At 38.2% G+C, this 20,748-nt stretch overlaps 2 protein-coding genes across 5 annotated transcripts in view; one reads left to right on the forward strand and one right to left on the reverse strand.

The window, feature by feature from the left end:
• The window catches only part of LOC126370944 (DENN domain-containing protein Crag), a 53,723-nt gene that overhangs the window by 24,174 nt on the left and 8,801 nt on the right, over window positions 1-20,748 (forward strand). The window contains exons 17-28 of one of the 3 annotated variants that reach the window (XM_050016080.1): window positions 10,952-11,138; window positions 11,700-11,866; window positions 12,746-12,870; window positions 13,631-13,750; window positions 14,538-14,669; window positions 15,435-15,538; window positions 16,142-16,256; window positions 16,603-16,717; window positions 16,939-17,127; window positions 18,076-18,156; window positions 19,340-19,417; window positions 20,260-20,486. In XM_050016080.1, the coding sequence (XP_049872037.1) occupies window positions 10,952-11,138; window positions 11,700-11,866; window positions 12,746-12,870; window positions 13,631-13,750; window positions 14,538-14,669; window positions 15,435-15,538; window positions 16,142-16,256; window positions 16,603-16,717; window positions 16,939-17,127; window positions 18,076-18,156; window positions 19,340-19,417; window positions 20,260-20,486 (1,640 nt within the window). The remainder of the gene's footprint in view (window positions 1-10,951; window positions 11,139-11,699; window positions 11,867-12,745; window positions 12,871-13,630; window positions 13,751-14,537; window positions 14,670-15,434; window positions 15,539-16,141; window positions 16,257-16,602; window positions 16,718-16,938; window positions 17,128-18,075; window positions 18,157-19,339; window positions 19,418-20,259; window positions 20,487-20,748) is intronic. The other 2 variants (XM_050016081.1, XM_050016082.1) reach the window with 2 other exon arrangements.
• LOC126370959 (cytochrome P450 4C1-like) lies at window positions 42-8,995 on the reverse strand. 2 transcript variants are annotated; one of them, XM_050016112.1, is made up of 9 exons: window positions 8,660-8,995; window positions 7,663-7,772; window positions 3,744-3,834; window positions 2,833-3,015; window positions 2,021-2,415; window positions 1,679-1,747; window positions 1,250-1,418; window positions 626-805; window positions 42-277 (listed from the first exon to the last, which is right to left on the reverse strand). In XM_050016112.1, the coding sequence occupies exons 1-9, from the start codon at window positions 8,802-8,804 to the stop codon at window positions 114-116; spliced, it is 1,506 nt and encodes a 501-aa protein (XP_049872069.1). In that variant the 5' UTR covers window positions 8,805-8,995; the 3' UTR covers window positions 42-113. The 2 variants fall into 2 exon arrangements, with proteins under 2 accessions (XP_049872069.1, XP_049872068.1); XM_050016111.1 differs by lacking the exons at window positions 7,663-7,772; window positions 8,660-8,995 and adding exons at window positions 5,396-5,505; window positions 5,983-6,545.

The following is a 20,748-nucleotide window of genomic DNA, read 5'->3' on the forward strand; positions in this document are numbered from 1 at the left end:
CGGTAATGGTTAGAACAACAAGAGAGGGAAAGGCAAAAAAATGCAGTTTAAGGCACGTTTATTTCTTGACATTATATTTTGATTCATTTAATATAATATAATGACAATTACATTCAGTAACTTCTTTCGACAAACTTGACGTAAATAGGCTTAGTGCATCTGAGTACAAGGTCTGCTGAGAACTCGAGGTCCTCCGGTGTAGTTACAGGGAGCAGCTCGAACTTGCGTAACAACGCTGACACACATGACTTCAGTTCTAATGTTGCGAATCTTTGACCTGGAAAAGATAAATAGTACATCCTCCTGTCAACCTTCCACGCGCCAAAGGATCCTTGTCGGTCTATACTACTGGGCACAGGCTTCCCCTCAATAAACCAGATAGTGTATCCATACACTTCATTAGTATACTCAGTTCTATGCAGCTGAGCATATTGTCGCCTTAAAACCACGCCCCGCGTCAGAGCAACTGCACCGCGCGCGGTTCAAATTATAATCAACGCTCTCGATATATTCAGGGCTGAAAATCACACCTGGATGTGATTTTTCAAAAAGCTGCTATGCCACGATATATTTCTATATATCGCACATCATTGTGCTTGATTATAAAACAGAGTTTTTATCTTACCAATACAATTTCTCGGTCCCGCACTAAAGGGCAGATAGGCGTAAGCATGACGCCCAACACTATTTTCGGGTAGAAAACGGTCAGGATCAAACTTGTTAGGGTTCTTGTACAAATCCTCACGACGGTGCAAGTCAAATATGTGGATATGACATAAGGTTCCAGCTGGGACCTTATAGCCACCTGTGAACAGATATTAAAGGGGGTAGTGATTACTACTATAATGTGAAATATTTTTTCTTTTGAATACCTACTTGTTTAAAAAGTACATCTTGTCAACCATCCACGCGCCAAAAGATCCTTCTTTCAGTTCATTCAGTTCGCGCCAAAAAATCCTTCTTTCAGATCAGTTTGTTTTCTTTTTGGTGGTGATGACATTTGCATGCCGAATTGTTAAGCGAAACATGTATTTTACTGATATACAACTGATTTTGTCAACTTATTCACCATGATTGGTAAATACTCGTAGTTTGACTAGCTTGTTATCATATTCCAGTTGATAACAAACACATAACAAACGTACTGATACAGGGGACATACAAAACTGAGCACGTGGTATCACTTCAACCCATCAGAAGATATTGCGGTAATTAACATGAAAAATACTCATAAACTTGATTAACTTACTTAACACGACGTCTTCACTAAGTGTCCTTCCTATAAAAGGCACTGGGGGGTACAACCGTAAGGTCTCTTTGATACAACAATCCATATATTTCAAAGCGTTCAAGTCTTCCACTTTAGCTTCTCTATCGGAATCGCCGAAAACTTCGTTCAGTTCAGCTACAATTTTATCCTGTAATACATAATTCGGAGTTCTAAATTGGTTTATTTTGGTGTCTCCACCTTGGTATCATAGAATACAGAGTGTTAGTGTAATATCAAGTGCAATATTCGTGCCTACGCTCTAGTTTAATTGTAAACCTTATGGAATCCAATTTCGAAATATTGTTAAGAAAATATTTAATATATGTTTCATCTGATTTTGGGAGTTTCTCTCTGGTCCTTTTTCTTAATTTACATTGACAATGTCTGACGTCAATGAAATACGCGTACCTGAATGTCCTTGTGGTTCGCGAGCAGCATTAGACAATAATTCAACCCAGCAGCCGTAGTGTCATGACCCTGTCACAAATAATGTTAGCTATTACATTAACGTTAGCAGAAGCGTGGTTGGAGTATGTTCCATACCCCCTCCGGTTGATTGAGGGGAGGCCTATGCTCAGCAGTGGGACGTATCTAGGCTATTTATGTTATGTTTTCTTTTAACTTTCAGCTTGATTTACATAGTTTTAGTTGCTGACTTGTTCACTGTAAAGGGTTAATTACAATTTAGATTTTTCAAAACAAACGTCAATGTAAGAAAAGTTTCGAGTGTAACCTCAAAAGCATACTAACCTCAAAAGTGAATGTATCAACTTCTTCCTGTATGCCATTAGCGTCGATCACACCATCTTTCTCAGCTGATATCATCAAGTCTAGCATTGCAATCTTCTTCTTTTTACTGCCCACAAATACTTCATCGTCATCTTCCAAGCTTTCAGAAAAATCAATCCCGTGTTTCTCAACGTATTCCCTCCTCTCTTTAATAATCCTCTTTGTGAAAGAGAATACTGTTTCTAAGTTTTGCCAGAAGATCTTACCGATGGAGGAGAAGTTGAAAATTAAATTGGGAATGTAGTAGATTCTTGCCATTCTAAGGGTACAACATCTTGCGACTTGGCTCACGGCGTTTTTGTACACTTGTCCTGCGTTAGTCGTGTCATCATCGAGGCGAGTGCCCATTGCCGTTTCTATAATAAGTAGTTACATAATGCCATGGCATTGCAGGCTGGTGCTATTATTATAGCACATAAGTGCTATTATGATAGCATATAGGTGCTATTATAATAGCGCCAGCCAGCAATGCCATGGGATCGTAGCGGTTAACAATGATCGGATATTAGGTATGACGAAGCGCAGTATTTGATGCGCCACAACCAGTCTTCGCGATTTATTGTTGCGACCAAATTAGACAAGTTGACTTTTTCACATATGGAGATAGAGAAAAATAATCATTATTCATGATTATTTGATTATCTCTCTATCTCTATACTCCGAATCCGACTTCAAGTACTCTTGATCTGGCCTTTCTTCAAAACGTCCTATGTGTATATTTGCTATTAAATAAATGTGTTTAAATTATTAGTAAGAGTAGTACTTGTACTTACCACAAATAGCACCAAGTGTATAATCAGATAGGACAGGGACAACATTAACACTATCTCCTTGTGTTTTCTGCAACCTTGCCACCAAACGCTGACTGTTCTCTTCCATTACTGATAAGAATTTCTTTAAAATGTTGAAGTGAAATGCCGGCGTCAGAATCTTTCGCCGATGCATCCATTTTGCTCCTGAAATCATTTTAGCTTATTCATTTTTGGTTGGTGGGCTAGGCTAATAATTGTTGGCATCAAAAATTTACTTTTAAAAGGTACTGAAATGAGGGTTAAAAAGGCTACACTAAAAGCAATTCATCTAAAAATCAATAGGAATTACAATTTGCCATTTGCGCATAAAAAAATGCCCACTAATTGCCTCATTGTCGTCTTTAGCCTCCCTGACCCATTTATGTGTTTATGTGGAAGTTAAGTACTAGAGTTGAACGTAGAGTTCTCAATGCTGTTATAGATAGCATATTATACTCTTTAAGTCGTATGGCTTTGGACAGAAGCGTCTAGAAGAGCTCGATTCAAAACGCGACGAGCTGAAGGCCTAACCACTTGCGGCCATAGCCTACAATTATATCGGAGGTGTGCTGACGTGCAGTGAATATGTCTGGAAGGATATATACAGGGTGTTAGTGACACCGTAACGAATACTGAGGGGGATGGTTCAGACCATGATTCTGAGTTGATATCAAGTGGAATTTTCTGTCGGAAAATTCATGAAAATTTGAGGTGTTTTTTTTTATAATTTCCAGTTTCATACTTTTGCGACGGGAAATTTCACATGATATCGACACAGAATCGTAGTCTGAATCATCCCTCAAAGTTTTCGTTACGATGTCACTAGCACCTGTATATGTATATATATACATACTCTAAGTAATATTTCTATTATTTATTTAGATTTGTATTACCTTTACTCAACAGTAAGCCTTCTCTTAACCAAGGATTCAATAATAAGTATATGTCACTCTTTTCCGTGTTCTTTGCCCCTGAAATCACTATCTGTAAAATTGAGTATTAATTAGGTCAAGATGTTGTGGTCAGTATAAACGGATAGCTTATTGATTTGGAACGTAGGCACGTGCATAGTCATATAGATAGATAGATAGATAGATAGAATAGCCTTTATTATGAACTTATTTTAATAAGTGCATAGTCATATAATGATCAAAAAATCAGAATCATTTATTCAACGTAATTATTATAGATATTATCATTTTTGAATCTACGTCATTTCGCAAGGTGTTAGGTATCGCTGAGGAGAAGAAATGACAAGCAACTGCAACAGCAACACATCTTTTAAATCAATGTAGGTATACATTACGAGTTATTTAATAACTAGAGGAACATATTTCATACCAGCCATGTTACGAGTTATTTAATAACTAGAGGAACATATTTCATACCAGCCATTTCTATGATTTAGGTAATCATTAATCTTATAATAAGTATTTTTACATATTTATTATCTGCTGGACTGGGAATAGAAATAGCATAGAATAAGTTCGGTTTTATATCTTCCGAACATGTAATAAAAGTTGACTATATTGTTATGCTCCCTCTGACGTGGTGGACTATCTAACACACCCAGGACACTCCATAGAAAAAGCTCATTCTTACCGTGTGCTGCCTTCCCCGTAAATGCGAGCAAGAGAATCCACGCGCTCTCTCCTTAGCGACTTACGGTCGTTTAGACTAAACTAAGACACAGAAGTTAATCTAGCTCTTGCCCGCATGAGTCGGTGCGGGTCGGAGAATCACCATTGTATCACAACATCAGCCCATTAACGTCCCCACTGCTGGGGCACGGGCCTTCCCTATAGATGGATAGGGAGATCTGACCTTAAACCATCACGCGGGCCCAGTGCGGATTGATGGTTATTAGCGACTGCTAATGCAGCCGGGACCAACGGCTTAACGTGCCTTCCGAAGCATGGAGGAGCTCGAGACGAAAACTTTTTTTTTGTGGTCACCCATCCTATGACGGGCCTTTGCGAAAGTTGTATACATTGTATACATAGTTTTATTTATTTATTCTATGATATTAAGACGATGAGTTGATAATATGTTACATTTTTAATTAGCGGCACGCTATGGTGCCGTTTTGACATGGTAATAAAGTACAGTAATTCGCTTCGTCAATACATTTATAAATTAATAATACGAGACTTTGTGAGTGAGACGGGACAAACTTCATCGTAACGTGTCACTAGTTTAGTTCGTCATAAATTCATAATCCACCTTGTGATGGAAAATTCCCCTTCAATTAGCCATATGACTTCGTATGGGTGATAGTGACATCGTAACGAATACCTACTGAGGGGGAGGATTCAGACCATGAATGTGAGTTGATATCAAGTGGAATATTTTGTCGGAAAATTCATGAAAATTATTGTGATTTTTTTAATATCAACTCTGAATCGTGGTCTAACATCATCCTTCAAAGTTTTCATTACGATGTTACTACCAGCCTGTATAGTATACCCTATAGTAGTAATTATAGTATAGCCCTGCCCACCCCGGTGTAAGAAATTGACAAACACGATATATCTGTGCAGCGTACCTCAATATCTTCCGGGTTATAAAGATTGATCGTTGTCATCATCATAGCATACCATCCGTATATACCATTGAATTGGCTTGCATAACCTCTTACCAACTTGAAGAGTCCGACTGAAATTGTTATATTATTAGTTTCCCTTACTTATATTTTATTTATTATTCAGTGTTAGAACTCGCTTCTTGTTATGACTATTTAAATCAGTGTAATAACATTATTGCAGTATAAGCTTATCTGTTAATTAAAATTATATTAAACATTTTAAGCACGTCTAGGGCAATGTGCTGAAGGTTTATTCTTGCAACTACTTTTCCTCAGCTATATACATTGAGAAGCTGCAGTAGTTTTAGGCGGGTAAGACGTTCGACAAAAAAAAATAACGATTCAAAGTTACCTACTGATTAAAGACATTTTTGTGTTAGTAATACCTAATTTAAAAGTTTACACTAGATAAAAGATTTTCAATGTTATATTTAGAATTTTTATGCTAAAGAATGTCGTAAATAATAATATTAATTGCATAAGTACATAGCAATGCTCATTTTAATTTTTGATCTTCGAAATTTTACAATTATTAAGTTAATAAATACCTGGATTTTGAATGAGTTCTATCCCATTTCCGAACAAAAAGTTCGGTTTCGGCGTCTGTACTTTTCTAACATGTCGTGCATTGTATTTGAACAACAAATCAAGAGCGCACAGGAATAAAACTATTGACAGCAAATAAACAAACATCGTGCACTCACACGTTGGATAACCAAAGAACACTAAACCAGAAAAAAGAAACAAAAAAATGACGTATAAACGTATATTTAAATCTTTTGGCAAAAAATACAGAAACATGTTTTGGCGCGCACAGACGACAGTATTTATTAGATTGCCTTATAGGAACTACTAGGTAAGAACCTGTGTTCGACCGTAAACTGGTTCTTGAAAACTTATTATAGATTTATAACAGATTGTATAAAGACACAGACGTAAAATGTAGCGGTGTGTGGTGAGGTAGTGCTGTGTGTATGTATTTTATAATAGACTAAAAGACAACATGGTCAAACAAAATACTTTTCGAAACGTGTAGTTAAATAATTTGGCATTTCGAAAATAAAACTGTGACGTCATCAATACTCATGATTGAACGTCGTTCTGATTATTATGTAATTCATAATTAAAAATCGTAAATCAGTCAAACATTTTAGACAAGCTTAAAAAAATATATAGATAAATTATATAAAGATATTGATTCATTATATCTTTAATTGAGTAACGTAACTTATTATGATTTTGCAAGAACGATCCGTTATGCCATTAGCATAATACAGCGATTACATTGATATCATTTTAAATAATAACAACAATAATCCAAAGGTCATACTAGTACAGAAGAAATAATCAACTAAAATATACAGCTATAACTTTGTGACTCCGTCCCTGTTCATTTCGAATATTCCGCTAAGCACGTTGTATTCCCACCTTTCCCGGGCTGATTTCCCGGATTAAAAACATTCTATATCCTGCCTGGATTGGGTTATCTCCAGTCCGAATTTTGCGTGCACTTTGGTTATCGTTGGTCCCATTTTTTTCTCATCCCTTTTTCATCCGATTAATGATTTCCGACATAAAAACTATTTACATTTTCTACTCTGGGTCACAAGCTGTCTCCTTCTCAAATTTCATGTCCATCGATTCAGCTGTTTAAGCGCGACAGACAGTCATGCTTTTGCTTTTTTTTATTCCTCTAGTTACTAAATAACTTGTAATGTATACCTACATTGATTTAGAAGATGTGTTGCTGTTGCAGTTTCTTGTCATTTCTTCTCCTCAGCCATAACACCTTGCGAAATTCAAAAATGTTACATTAACCTTCAAAAATTTATCCATAATTAATAAAATTTATGTAGGTATGGAATTATGGATTAAATATGTGGTCTGCTGGTTTGAACGGTCTTTTTTGTAAACGTCGACCTATCGCCTAATTCTATTCAAAACAACAACAAACATAATATAGCAACACGTTTTGTCGTAGCATTGTTTTTTTTAGATGAATTGATTCAATGTATTCCATAGTCTCTGCTTACCTCATAAACAGACACCACAGGAACAAACAATCATAACACGTAATCAAACAACTTACACAAGAGAGTACAAATAAATACAGTAAATAAATTGTAATTGGGTGTATGGACTGGTCAATAATGGTGGTGGTGTCCTTTATAAAAGGGCTTCATTCAGAATAAGCCTGATTAAGAGCATGAGAATTTTGTTAAGCGTACCTCGATATCTTTCGGGGTATATATATTAACCGTTGTCATCATCATAGCATACCATCCGTATATACCGTTGAATTGTCTTGCATAACTTCTTGCCAAATTGAAGAGTTCGACTGAAAAAATATTATTATTAGTTCCCCTGAATGAGAGAGATGAGTCAGAATCAGAATCAGAATCAGAATCAGACATTTATTTGTAGATATGGGTACATTAAGTTGGTAAGAGTAGGTACAGTTAATAAAGTATCTCCACATCTTGCCATGTTGGCGTACAAAGTCCATGTTGGAGTCAAGAGATCCTTTTTGGGTTTTTCGTCCAAACATTTTGAGCGCAAGTAACATTTTCTTACATCATTTCTAAATCCCATGGGTTTAACCACTTTTACTTAAACAGATTGAATAACTCATGATATTATTAATTTACACTACTTATCATGCACATTATAACATTTCGTTAAGATATAAACCAATGTTTATGTTTAAGCCAATTACAAGTGTACACAACATTCATCATAAAAAACAACTTCTAGATAGAGGTTTTAGAAATCTAATATAGGAGAATTCCTATCGTGTGGGTTAAGAGGTCGATTGCCAACCTCAGCAATTCTGGAGTCAGGGTTATTATTGAGCCGCCAAAGGCCCCTGACATGGCTCATGTAAAGACCACGTACTTACATCAGTAAGTAGTAACCCGGACCAACGGCTTACGTGCCTTCCAAAACATGAATCATCTTACTTTCGGACAATTACCTGCCTGTAATGTCCTAGCCAAACTAGGGAGTACAAGGTGATTCTTGTGATATGTCCCCACCAGGATTTAAACCCGGGACTTCCGGATCGTGAGCCCAACGCTCAACCACTGGATCACTTTCAGATTGATCTACTATCTATTATAAGTTTCTTGATTTTATTTGTACATCATTTTTTTTACGGAATTGTATACATTGATGTAAGCCAAGGAAACCAAAGGAATGTTTAACATTATTAAGTTTTAAAAATACCTGGGTTTTTAATGAGTTCTATCCCATTTCCGAAGAAAAAGTCCTGTTTCGGCGTCTGTATTTTTCTAACATGTCGTGCATTGTATTTGAACAACAAATCAAGAGCGCACAGGAATAAAACTATTAACAGCAAATAAACGAGCATCGCGGAGTCTTGACGCTTCAGATGACCAGAGAGCACTGAACTAGGGAGATAGTAGGTATGTTATGCAGCTATTTTCGTATAAGCTATCACTTTAAATAATAACACAACAAATAATAATACTAGACATAACAAATTATCAACTAAAATATAGAGTATGTTCACGCCCGCAAATTTCGGACAACGCACGCAACAGTACATCGATCTATCTCTTATTTCTATTAGAATGATTACAAAATATTGTATTTGCGAATAAGATAACGTTAATCATGTTTTGTAGCTGAACTCCTTATATAAACGATATTTTTATCATTTTCAATTACGCAATTTAATTCTACCTACATTCTACCGATTTAAATTCTTATTAGCGTTAGCGCACAAGATAGACATATCTGGTGTTAGTCGAATTGTCTTTTTTGTCTTTTAATTGTTTTTAATTTATTATTTATATAGTTTGTTTGGTTTCCTTTACGGTAAATGCTAAGTACACATGTAATTGGCAAGCATATATACCATATTATTCTTTTTATAATGTTGTCTATAAAAGTTTATATGTCTTGTATGTGTAGATACGTAAATAAATACATATATCCTGTTATGTGTACAATAAACTTGTTATAGCAAATTAATAAAGAATTTTGTATTTATTACAAGGTACTATTTATGCTGTATTATTTTCAAACAATAGAGATCTAGTCATTAAAATAATACATATTATAAATAGTCAGTTTTCTGTCACCTTTTGTTAGTTGTGTATTTCGTTGCTGACCTTGTTTACCGACTGACTTATCTGTTACTTTTTTGTAAAGAGATTTGCGTCTTATTGACTATATTATAAAGGTTCAATTCAGTCGTTAGTACAGTCAATGACGATTTTATAATGTATACCTAAGTATACAAAATCATAAGTGATTCTATTATTAATGTTGATTATAAATTTATCTTAATTGTTGTTTTCACTAACGTAGTTGGCTCGACCATTATAGACGGCGATACGGCTCACTACCTATCGCGTTGGTCTAACAGAAAGCTCGGTGAGGCGTGGATACTTAGTTCCGATAGATGTACCTCTGACTACTCCAATATGAATATAGTCGTGATCTTATGTTATGTTATAAGTGATTCAATTCTTTATTGTACACAAACAAAACAAAACAAAAACAACGAATAGATCTATCAAAAGGTCTGCTTATTGTAAAACAGGGGATTTAAAGGGCCACATCAAAGCAATTAATCTAAAAAGCAAAATTGTTATATTTGACAGTTTAAAGAAAAGAAGTAACTGATTTGAGTAGTTGGAAACTACCCTATTCATCTGGTGTAATTACGATACAATGCGTCGCTCACTTTCAATGTACTATACATACCCATAACTGCTTGTATGTATACAATAATATGATGATCGGTACAGTACAAAGTACCACAGTAGTCTGTAATAAAGTTCAATACTAATTTTGGAACACTACATTTTAGCTTTCTGTTCTTTGTTAGGAGTAAAGAGATTAATAATGGAATGCATTCAATGTTCAAAAGCTTATCAACTTGTGTGTGTCGTATTAGCTGACTAAGATTGTGTCTATACCAATATAAAAGACGAGACGCATACCTATCATCATAATTTATCTTAAGACTTTGTATCAAAACTTGTCTTCTGATTACTTATGGATGTACGTACGGATGGACGTACTTGTATGGCTACTGTACATGACATCGTAACGAAAACTAAGGGGAATGATTCAGCTCACTATTCTGAGTTAATATCAAGTGGTATTTTCCGTCGCAAAAGTATAGAAATTAAAATAATTTTAAAAATCAAAAAATCATGGTTTACGCTTTGGAAAAGAATCGTGGTCTGGATCATCCCCCTCAGTATTCGTTACGATGTCACTAACATTATAATATATCCACATAACGTAGCAAAACGCCTATACAGGCGCAGACACTGGCCAGATAAACTAGATATAGGTTGTGAGGTGGATTACGAACCTCGTCAACCCTGGCGTCAGAGTTATTTATTTATTTATTTATGAGTGTATTAGTGGAGTGTATGGGTGTATTTTATTTATTTTATTTTTTTTGAGTTGTTATGTATCTCGTCATAAATAAGATTGAAAATCTTATTTAAATCTTATATCTATTTCCTTCCCTAGATTGGCGCGCAAAGCAAGTTTGTCTCCGGAAGCCTGGGCGAAGTGTCTCCTAGGCGCGTGCTACTCGCTGTACTTTCTAGCGTTGCCGTGCAGAATTATGCTTAATCGCGGGAAAGAACACGCTACATTGAGAGAAGCGTTTGAGCTGTTAGAACGAGCCACCAAGTTGCGAGTGCCTTGTGATGAAGTAAGTGTCTTATAGCGTCACCTCATAAACATAACATAGACAGCCTACATACGCCCCACTGCTGGGCCCAGGCGCCCCCTCCATCAACTGGAGGGGGTATGGAGCATACTCCACCACACTGCTCCACTGCAGGTTTGTGGAGGTGTTTTACGGCTAATAGCCAGGATCGGCTTAACGTGCTCTCCAAAGCACAGAACCACCATACTATTTCGGACAATAAAGTGATTCAAGCCTGTCATGTCCTTACGAGACAAAGAAAGTCTCACACACATTGTCCTTGAAGACTTTAATGAGAGTGGAAGAATCGAAACGTGTTAGGATGAGGGAATTCCGTGGCCTCTGCCTACCCCAACGGGAAATATGCGTGATCTTGTTTATGTTATATTATTTTAAACTTAAGTATTTTATATACGTTCATAAAATACTTAAGTTTAAAATAATATTCAACAGCCAATAACAATATTGGCATTTGTGTATTTAATCATTATAACATTTTGTTATCATATCTCTAAGGTCCCCAAATAAAAGGAATGTAAAATAACTCCATTTTTTATTTGCCAGGTATGCTACCGCGTGATGATGCAGCTATGCGGCGTGCACTCCCTACCGGTGTTGGCAGTGCGACTCTTGTTCCTGATGAAACGAGCCGGCTTGCAACCCAATGCCCTGACCTATGGTTATTACAACCGATGCGTGCTTGAGGCTGATTGGTGTCAGGATATGCCTAGGTAATATTGTTATCAGGGGGCTTTGGCAGCTCAGTAATAACCATGACACACCCTGATCAGAAAGAAGATCTATCCCTAGCGTTATCCTGTTTTTTACATGAGCCACTTACCTACCTTGAAGATTTAACAGATCCGGTTTTTTTATAGAAGGGTCTACTTGTCTAACCTTTCAACCCGCGAAGGGAAAACCAGCCCAATACATTCTAGGTTACATACCTGGGAAACGCATTTTTCGAGAATGTAGGTTTCCTCACAATATTTTCCTTCAACGCTGAGCATGTGATAATCATATAAGATCCAAATGAGTAATGTTTATAATACACCCATGACTACAATAGTATTTTGTTTTAATACGTCCCTTTTACAAGTCTCAAATATGACGTGAAAGGTATATAAGACCTGCATTTAGACTATAACATTCTACCGGAGTTTATGGTGAACTGTCGTACTTCTTCACCGACACGATCTAGAGCAGATTGCAGAGTTATACTCCATGTTCCCCCCGTAATCTATGCCATAGACTAAGGGATAACACTATGTATAGAACGGCAACACTTCTCTCCCCACCAGCATTTGAGTCTTCAATGGTGTGGCGTCAGATGTCACACACACAGATGCGCGTGTACAATAACGTCAATGTGTGGTGTCTGTGTAAAACGAGGTTGTTTGTACAAAGTATTCGGGGTTTTTGTGCCCTGCAGTGGGACGTATGTGGTGCATATTTAATAAGAATCCATCTGAACGCCGAGTATTAAAAGTTGAGTTCGTTCATGGGATAAAAATGGTGTGGAAAACTAGATTACGATTGCGTCTTAACCGAAGTTCACACAGATGGAGTCGGCGAAAAGATAGTTTTGATATGAGACTGTTATTATACAGCGGTTCCCAGCTACTATGGAACAAGCTAAGGATAGCGGTGATGGGCGCAGCACTGTTCCGCAAGGCTGGCGCGCAGCGAGCCAACCGCGCCGCGGGGCACGCACTCCACGCTAACAACGCTGGAAGTAAGTTTCTAGGGACGTTTTTTTTTTCAGGTAAATGCCATCAATAGACACTGCTTCAAAATAGTTTCGTACAGATTGGAGCTTAGCGAAGAAGCCCAAGGATTGAAATACTACTATTATGCAGGGTGTTAGTGACATCGTAACGAAAACTTTGAGGGATGATTGAGTCCATAATTCGACGGAAAATTCCACGTGATATTAACTCAGAATCATGTCTGAATCATCTGTACCCAAAGAAGATAATGTTGCATGAGCATTAAGGCCGCCTGTTGGGCCTTTCTGTATCTGTTGTTCTTATTTCTATATCTTAAGTCCATTGTGCTCAATAAAGTGTTTTATCTATCTATCTGTATATCCGCATGGAATCGCACTTTCCTAAGCGCCCATTCTTTACTGTCACTCATAACTAGATGTCATTTATTAGAGCGAGAATTATCTTGGTCGTAATAACGACCGCACGCGGCGGAGGGCAGTGCAGTCGCTTGGCCAGAGTGCAGTCGCTCTCCCATTCTAACGAATGACGGTTTGGAGTGACAGAAAGAGATAAAAAGTTGCAGCCAGATGTATAATAACCCTAAGGAGCGGTTTAGGGGATCGAAATAAAGCTATTTGATTGGTTGTTTTAAAGTCGCAGTAAAATTGCACAAATATACTGTTGCTTAACGCCGATTTATGTTAGCACGAATTCATATACCTTTGCGGTATCTATTGCTTGTAAAGGACGTATTTGATATGATGTTACATGTATAATTTGTTCCAGACAGCGGCACATTACCTCGCGTCCGCTCGGCGGCGGCAGTGGGTGATGGTGGCGACTTGTCCAACCTCGCGGGCCTGGCTGCGTGCGAGCCCGCACTAAGTCGGACTAGCCTTGACTCTGGTATGTATTAGACGGTGAAATCATTAGTATTGCATCAGTATTTCTAAACCCAACTCGGGTTCTTAACCACTGAATTCGACTTTATGAGTTTCAATTCATATTTGGATCATAGGTAATTGATATCCCAATGTTTCCTAGATTTGTGCCCGGTTAATGGCAATAGGCTCGCTCCTTATTATATACATGGGACTTAAACCATACCTAAGTAAGTAATGACGGTTAAAACATAGCCGGTGAGAAGTGCGTGTATGTACTAAATTCTCCTCTACCTCTTCAACACATACACACATTCACATAACATAAGCTTAGTACTATATCCTAATTGGGATAGTCACAGGTACATCCATCACAATATGAATTAAGTACCGACACCTCACTGAGCTTTCTGTAACCGAACATTCACCGCTTGTTTTTATTTTTTATTGGTAAGGCGCTAAGAGCCGTGGTAGCCCAGTTGGTAGAACGCTTGCCTCTCACTTTGAGGTCGCAGGTTGTCAATTGTCGAATTTGTTTTCGAATTCATGTTTGGATCATAAATGATTATCACCTGCTCAGCGGTGAAGGAAATCGTCGCGAGGAAACCCACATTCCCGAGAAATGCAATTTCGGAGGTATGTAACCTAACCTGTATTGGGCTGGTTTTCCCTTCGCGGGTTGGAATGCCAGACAGGCAGTCGCTTCTGTAAAAAACCGGACCTGTCAAATCTTCAGGTTAGGCAAGGTGTGAAAAACAGGATAATGCTAGGGAGATGATGGTAAGGTGGTAATAGTATTTGTATGTGTACAGCAGGTGGACGTGAACACGAGGCGAACTCCAACGCATTCGAAGCGCTGATGCGGCGCGGGAACATCGTGCGGGCCAACCCCGCGCGCCCGCACGCACACGCCATGTCTAACGCGGCTGGGATACTCATCTCTGGTCTGTATACTTAGTTTTTGGTTGGAATGTTGCTTGGGCTCACGATACGGAAGACCTGAATTTAATTCCCGTGCAGGTATTAAAGAACAATCCATATCGCGAAGATGCTAATACATATTTTACCAACTTGTTAACATTTCAAACTCTGACAATGTATGTGTAGTGTAGAGACACCTTTCGAACACGCCCAAAAACTAATTGTATAAGTCACATGTAACCCGTTAAAATATAGATAGATTCAGTATATAACCAGGCTCCAGTCGTTTCATTAGATTCCTAGTTAGGAATCTATATGCGATGTTGTTATTTAACATTTCACTAGCCAGTTCAATATACACAATAACAGTTAACCCACAGTTGCTCAGTTATGTGACTTTTCGAATAGGGTTCAAGTTGTACGAATCACATTCTCAATAGTTTCCAACTAGTCAAATTAGTTAATTTTTACTTAACGTCAAAACACGAAATTACTTTGGATTTTGTATGAAAAAGCAACCTATGACGTCATAAAAAAACGTGACAAAAAGCCGCATTTATTATTAAATTTTTCGTTATTAAAATTCATAAATAAGTTAAATAGGAAATGAAAAACCTTTTGTCATTTTTAGATCTGTCTTTATTTAGTAATCAGAATGTTATAGTTTATCTTTGACCTAGGAAACTACCCAATTCGCAGTGTTCGGGATTCCGATGCAACAATTCGTATCGGAATTCTGAATAAATACAATAAGGCCGTTTTTTTAAACGTTACGTGTTCCATTGCAGGTCTACCTTCAAATCCGGATTTATGCGAAGTGTCAAGACCGAGAAGTAATTCGCTCGGAAGTGAAGATAAAAGTACTCCCATAACCATTGCTGAGAAAAGACAGGTACGACACTGTTTCCATTGTATTGAGCATTAAAGTCACAGGCTGGACACTTCATACAAAAATCTTGTTCTTTTCGTGTCCAGCCTTGTGTGCGTACGAGATCATCATCACTCATTTAAGAGCCACGCTCTTGTCGTTATAGCATTCTCCATGCTACTTTTTACGGAAAAATAAGCCCCGCAGATGCGAGTGGGATGGCGCCCAGAGTAGTCTATTTCAAAGCCATACTAGGATTTCTGTCCTCCGCCTCTGAATAGTACTGACAGTTACTTCTACCCTCTGTCAGGTTCCAGGTTACAGTCCCTGTGACTCACTTCTTCCGTCCTGCATTGGGCAAGGATTCTTTGTTATACCCCGTAGGTATGGGTCCCTATCCGAACAGCCACCATCTCACTCCGGCCTACTAAAGTAAGAGACCCCCTCGGCATTAAGCGTGTAAAGGAAAGTATGGGGTTTCCTGGCTCAAACCGAACAAGGGAACGTTTATAAGGTCACTGTGTTAGTCCATTTGTCAAAGCTATTTATTTCTGTAGCGATTTGATGTGGATAGTGGAATGATGTAACTTCGTGTGGAACTTCTTGAAAATGTTGTCATTGTTCCAGACGATCCACGTGAGCCCCGACAGTCCGTCAGATCTCCGCATCTTGACGCGGTCCGAGAGCTTCGCCGGAGACGCGCAGATTGTCCAGAACTTACAGAGGCTTTCATTTTCTAGCGGTAAGTAATTCATCGTACTCTGGTTTAGTATTTAAAGACAGCGCCTGTAGGATAACCATCATAATTAATTTAAGAGCCACACTCTTGTCGTTGTAGCATTCTCCATTCTTGTCTATCAGAGGCCAATTCTTTGACTTATAAGACACGACGTTCGCCTTCTCTTTCATTTGTTCCATGGAAGCTCTTCTTAATCTTCCCCTTTCTTTCCGGTTCTATCTATAGAATAACATGGAAAAAATCCAATTCTTATTTAAATGCGTTAATTTAGAAGTTCGTTTTTTAACCGATCAAGAATCGAGATGTCTTACTACAGGGCTGTACACAATATAGCGACTGTTTTTTATAGGACAATCAAACGCCAAGTCGCGGTGTTCGCGAACCCTTAGTTTTCCCGAAGAGCCGGAGAAGGAAGCGGCAGCTAATGGAGCGGTTAACGAAGACACCAAAGCTTCACCACTCAAGTAAGACCTTTATTGTGATTATGCTACGAGGCATGCCTTTTTCTTCAAGTGTAGACACACAAGTGATTTTTGTAATTCAATAAGTATTGCAGATAGTTGTCTCGTAACTTGTGGTTCTGGCAACATCAGGTAAAAAAAAATACGCATGTGAGCTGTATCGGTGCCTGAACAGAAAGACATCTTTTCAATTTAATATCGATAATATCGATCTTACCTTGCAGACTGTCTCCCCGAACACCAGTCTTAGCGGACGACCCTCTAGGCGCCCTGGCTGAGCCTCCGCCAGAACAACCTCCACCACCCACTGTGGAAGACCCACCCCTACCCAAACACGAACTCAGCGTCAGCCCCAAGCTGTTCCATCGACGCAGCAACTCCTTCCAGGATGATCCTCCAGAGCAGACTGAAGGGTATAAACATTCCTTAAACTTACAAAAGATTGACTTTCTTTTGTAACAGCCCTGATGCATCCTGGGTTTCTACCAAAGCGGAGAGGAGAGGAGATGTAGAGAATCGACTAATCACCGCGAGGGAGAACGATAGAGCATCTACTCTCCTCTCCTTCATAATCTAGCTAGTTTATAGTCATACACACATCTGCACACATACACACACCTCTCTTCTCTTTCTGTACCCTGTACTTCCTTTCTACCCCCAATCCTTAAGTATGACTAGAAGTAGCTGAAACTTGGCATCTGGTTGCCAATAGGGTAGTTAAATCCAACTAATCAAATCAGTTACTTTTTACTAAACGTCAAAACACGAAATTACTATGGAGTATGTGAAAAAGCAACCTGTCATAGAAAAACGTGACAAAATGTCGCATTATTACAAGTTAAATAAAAAAAATATTTTGACAGTTTTAGATCCGTCTTTATTTAGTAATCAGAATTTCATAATTTATCTTCGACCTAGGAAACTATCCAATTCACCGGACAAGCAAAATTCTGAATTGAGTCTAAAACTTTATGACAGAATGATGCGAATTAATGACAGAAAGTCAATCATTGGTTGTTTTGTAACGCAAGTGTTCTCCTTAGATCTTTTTTCTTTTTCATACTTACTAACTTTACATCTCGCGTTGATCTGAGTTTGTTATATCTGTTTCATTAACGACATGTGTGAATTTGACACTATTTTAGCCAGCAGAATTGCGGAGACCTTTCATTCTCTCAGTTGGCTAGAACCTTTAATGCTGGTACCCTTTTAACTAGCAGTATCTTTTAGCAATCTATTTCCACATTACACCACCAACCTTGTACCCATAACTCCGCTTCCCGCTCCTACTAACACGCTCCGGTATCGCTAGATCTACGCAACTCGTGAGCAAGATAACCTCGATAGTTTCCTCCTCACAGGAAACTGCATAGAAGCGAGACGGCGCCCGGTACCATGTCTTCAAGCCTCGCTACCTTGGGGAACACACTGAAGATCTTTGGGTGAGTGGCAGATCAGTTATTCGTTGTGTTTATATGTGGTACGGTCAATGCCCTAAGATTCATGTATGCTTATCTACGGCACTGACTGTATTATTCGACTAAGACCAGTACCAGTATTGGCTAAATAAGTTTTTGAATTACAGAACATTTTACATCTAAAGTCTTCTATATTGGATGATAGCCATATTGCCAACTTAATTAATGAAATTTGGTACAATCTACTCCGGGCCTATTTTACATTTTGCTGATAACAATGAGATATAGACATTTTCACGAAATTTCCGACAGGAAATTCTACTTAATATCAACTCAGAATCATGGTCTGAATCATCCCCCTCAATAATCGTTACGGTGTCACTAACACCCATACGTCCCTGTATGGCTACCTGTAAGTATTTGTAAAGGGTGGAAGTGACATCGTAACAAATTCTCAAGGTATGATTCAGCTCATTATTTTGAGTTGATTTCAAGTGGAGTTTTTAATAGTAGAACCGCATTTCAGAACTATACTGATGAATGACGCCATTATTCTTTAAAATTGTTCTGTAATTGAAATTTTACCTTGATGTCATGTCACACCATTAGATCTTCAATCAATGTATATAAGTGTACTCCATCTCTCAATCTCCATAGATAAGTGCAAATTCCAAAAGGAGCATGATCTATTTCACAAATAATGATACTTCTTTTTCGTGCTAAATAGATGTTTTCAGTTTTAGCTATGAACTTTTGTCGCCATTTTCCCAATTACATGGAATCTGCCATTTGAAAAAAATTAAGTGTTACAGAATGTCTGTATTATTACATATCGCTTTAAAGGTATCTCTTACTTTGACCAGCAGGTTCTACATGGCTATTGCGCCGCGCATGGCGCGAATTATATCGAGGGTTTCGACCAGTAGCTCCAGTGGTCTATCTACGTGGATAGATGTCGTACGGTTATTGGTCAAAGCCCTCGATATAACACGCGCCGCGCGCGGTGCGACTGCCGTCCCGCGAGGACTAGTTTGAATAACCGCCTACGGTTACAATACTTTCGAAATATACTCACCGCTATTTTACATTCAAATTAGTTTTGAATCCTTAAAGCTTTTAAAAATGGCGGCAAGAGTCCACTTTATTCACAATAAATTGCAATAACCGCACCTCACAACATGCCAGTGCTAGCCTGTTTGTTGTTTAGACGCTATTCGCCCGCCCGACTCTCGTTGCGCAAGGAAAACATGAAAATTGGCAAGGCTATGATCGAGAACTACTTCAGGTAAGCATGCCGTGCTCGCTCTTCTTAATTCTAAAACTACCTAAACCTTAGCACTTCAAGTCCAAGATTCTTGATAGCCAAATACGGGAAAAATAAAAAAAATAGGAATCCATGGCACTCATTTAAGAGCTGTCAAACCAGCTGAGCCCAAATATACTCCAATGTGTATTATAAAATGTGCGTAACTTTGAATTAATTATTCCTTTTTGGCCTAAATTCCTAAGATCCTTTGGTGGATAAAATTTTGAATTTGGATCGAAAAATAAATCAAATAGAAAATCCGGTTGTTACCAGCTTTTTATTTGTTATTTATGTCGTAAATAGTTTTGTAATTGTGCATCTCATCTAGTTTTCTAGAAAGCATGTCTTGTTTGATCTTTATTTAATTTCGCTGTTGTTTTATTTGTAGATGCATTTCAACCACCGTCACTTTATTTTTATACACGCGAAACTCTTTTGGAAAGTTCTTATGAGGTATAAGCCCAGCTATCGTCATTTGTCTAAGAGTTTATCCCCCTTTAATACCAGAATGCGCTTACCTGTCCCTAACAAGACGTTATTGACAGGATTTTATTTTGTGCCCTGTACCTAAAAGTAAATTGACTAAATTGGGGATGTCCTTAGAAAAGGTTTAGTACGATCTACTCTGAACTGGTGTGCGGATAGATTGTGCAAAAAAGGATGTGTGTGAAAGGTGTGAGTACCGAGATGACGACTGACTGAAATTAATGGAAGAGGAATACATGTTGTGCCGACCCTAGACTGGGATAAAGGGCAGGAGGACGATGATGAGTTACTACTACTATACTTTTTAAATAAACTCTGCAAAATGATTATTTCAGTCCAACAAGCATAGCAGGCAAGAAATCCAACGAACTGCTCCAAAGTGGACTGAGCAGTCTGAAGTCGGCCGCAACTAGTATGGCGAAGAAGTTCGACGAAATGAAGGAGGTTATATCTGCCAACTCGACGCCTGTGAAGGGAGCCATAGGGAATGCGACCAGTGCTCTGAGCAGTTTAATAGCCGAGGAAGATTCTACCGACGGGTCTTCCGAGATCAATCCCGATGGTAAGTATTTTTGGTACCTACTCATATTACTTAATGAGGTAAGTACGTAGTAGTTATATAAGCCATATCAGGGGCCTTTGGTTGGTCAATAATAATCCTGACACCAGTGTTGCTGAGAGTAGTCGTTCACCTCGCAGCGCCCAGTGGTTAGGCTATATGTCCTACTGATACACTTGCAAAACGTCTAATTGAAGCATTACTTTTTATTCCGAGTAGACTTATAGATCTCTCCTTCGCCAAGAACTTTGACACTTGAATGAAA

This window comes from Pectinophora gossypiella, chromosome 11, assembly GCF_024362695.1.
Source record: "Pectinophora gossypiella chromosome 11, ilPecGoss1.1, whole genome shotgun sequence".
In the NCBI taxonomy this organism is placed as follows: domain Eukaryota; kingdom Metazoa; phylum Arthropoda; class Insecta; order Lepidoptera; family Gelechiidae; genus Pectinophora; species Pectinophora gossypiella.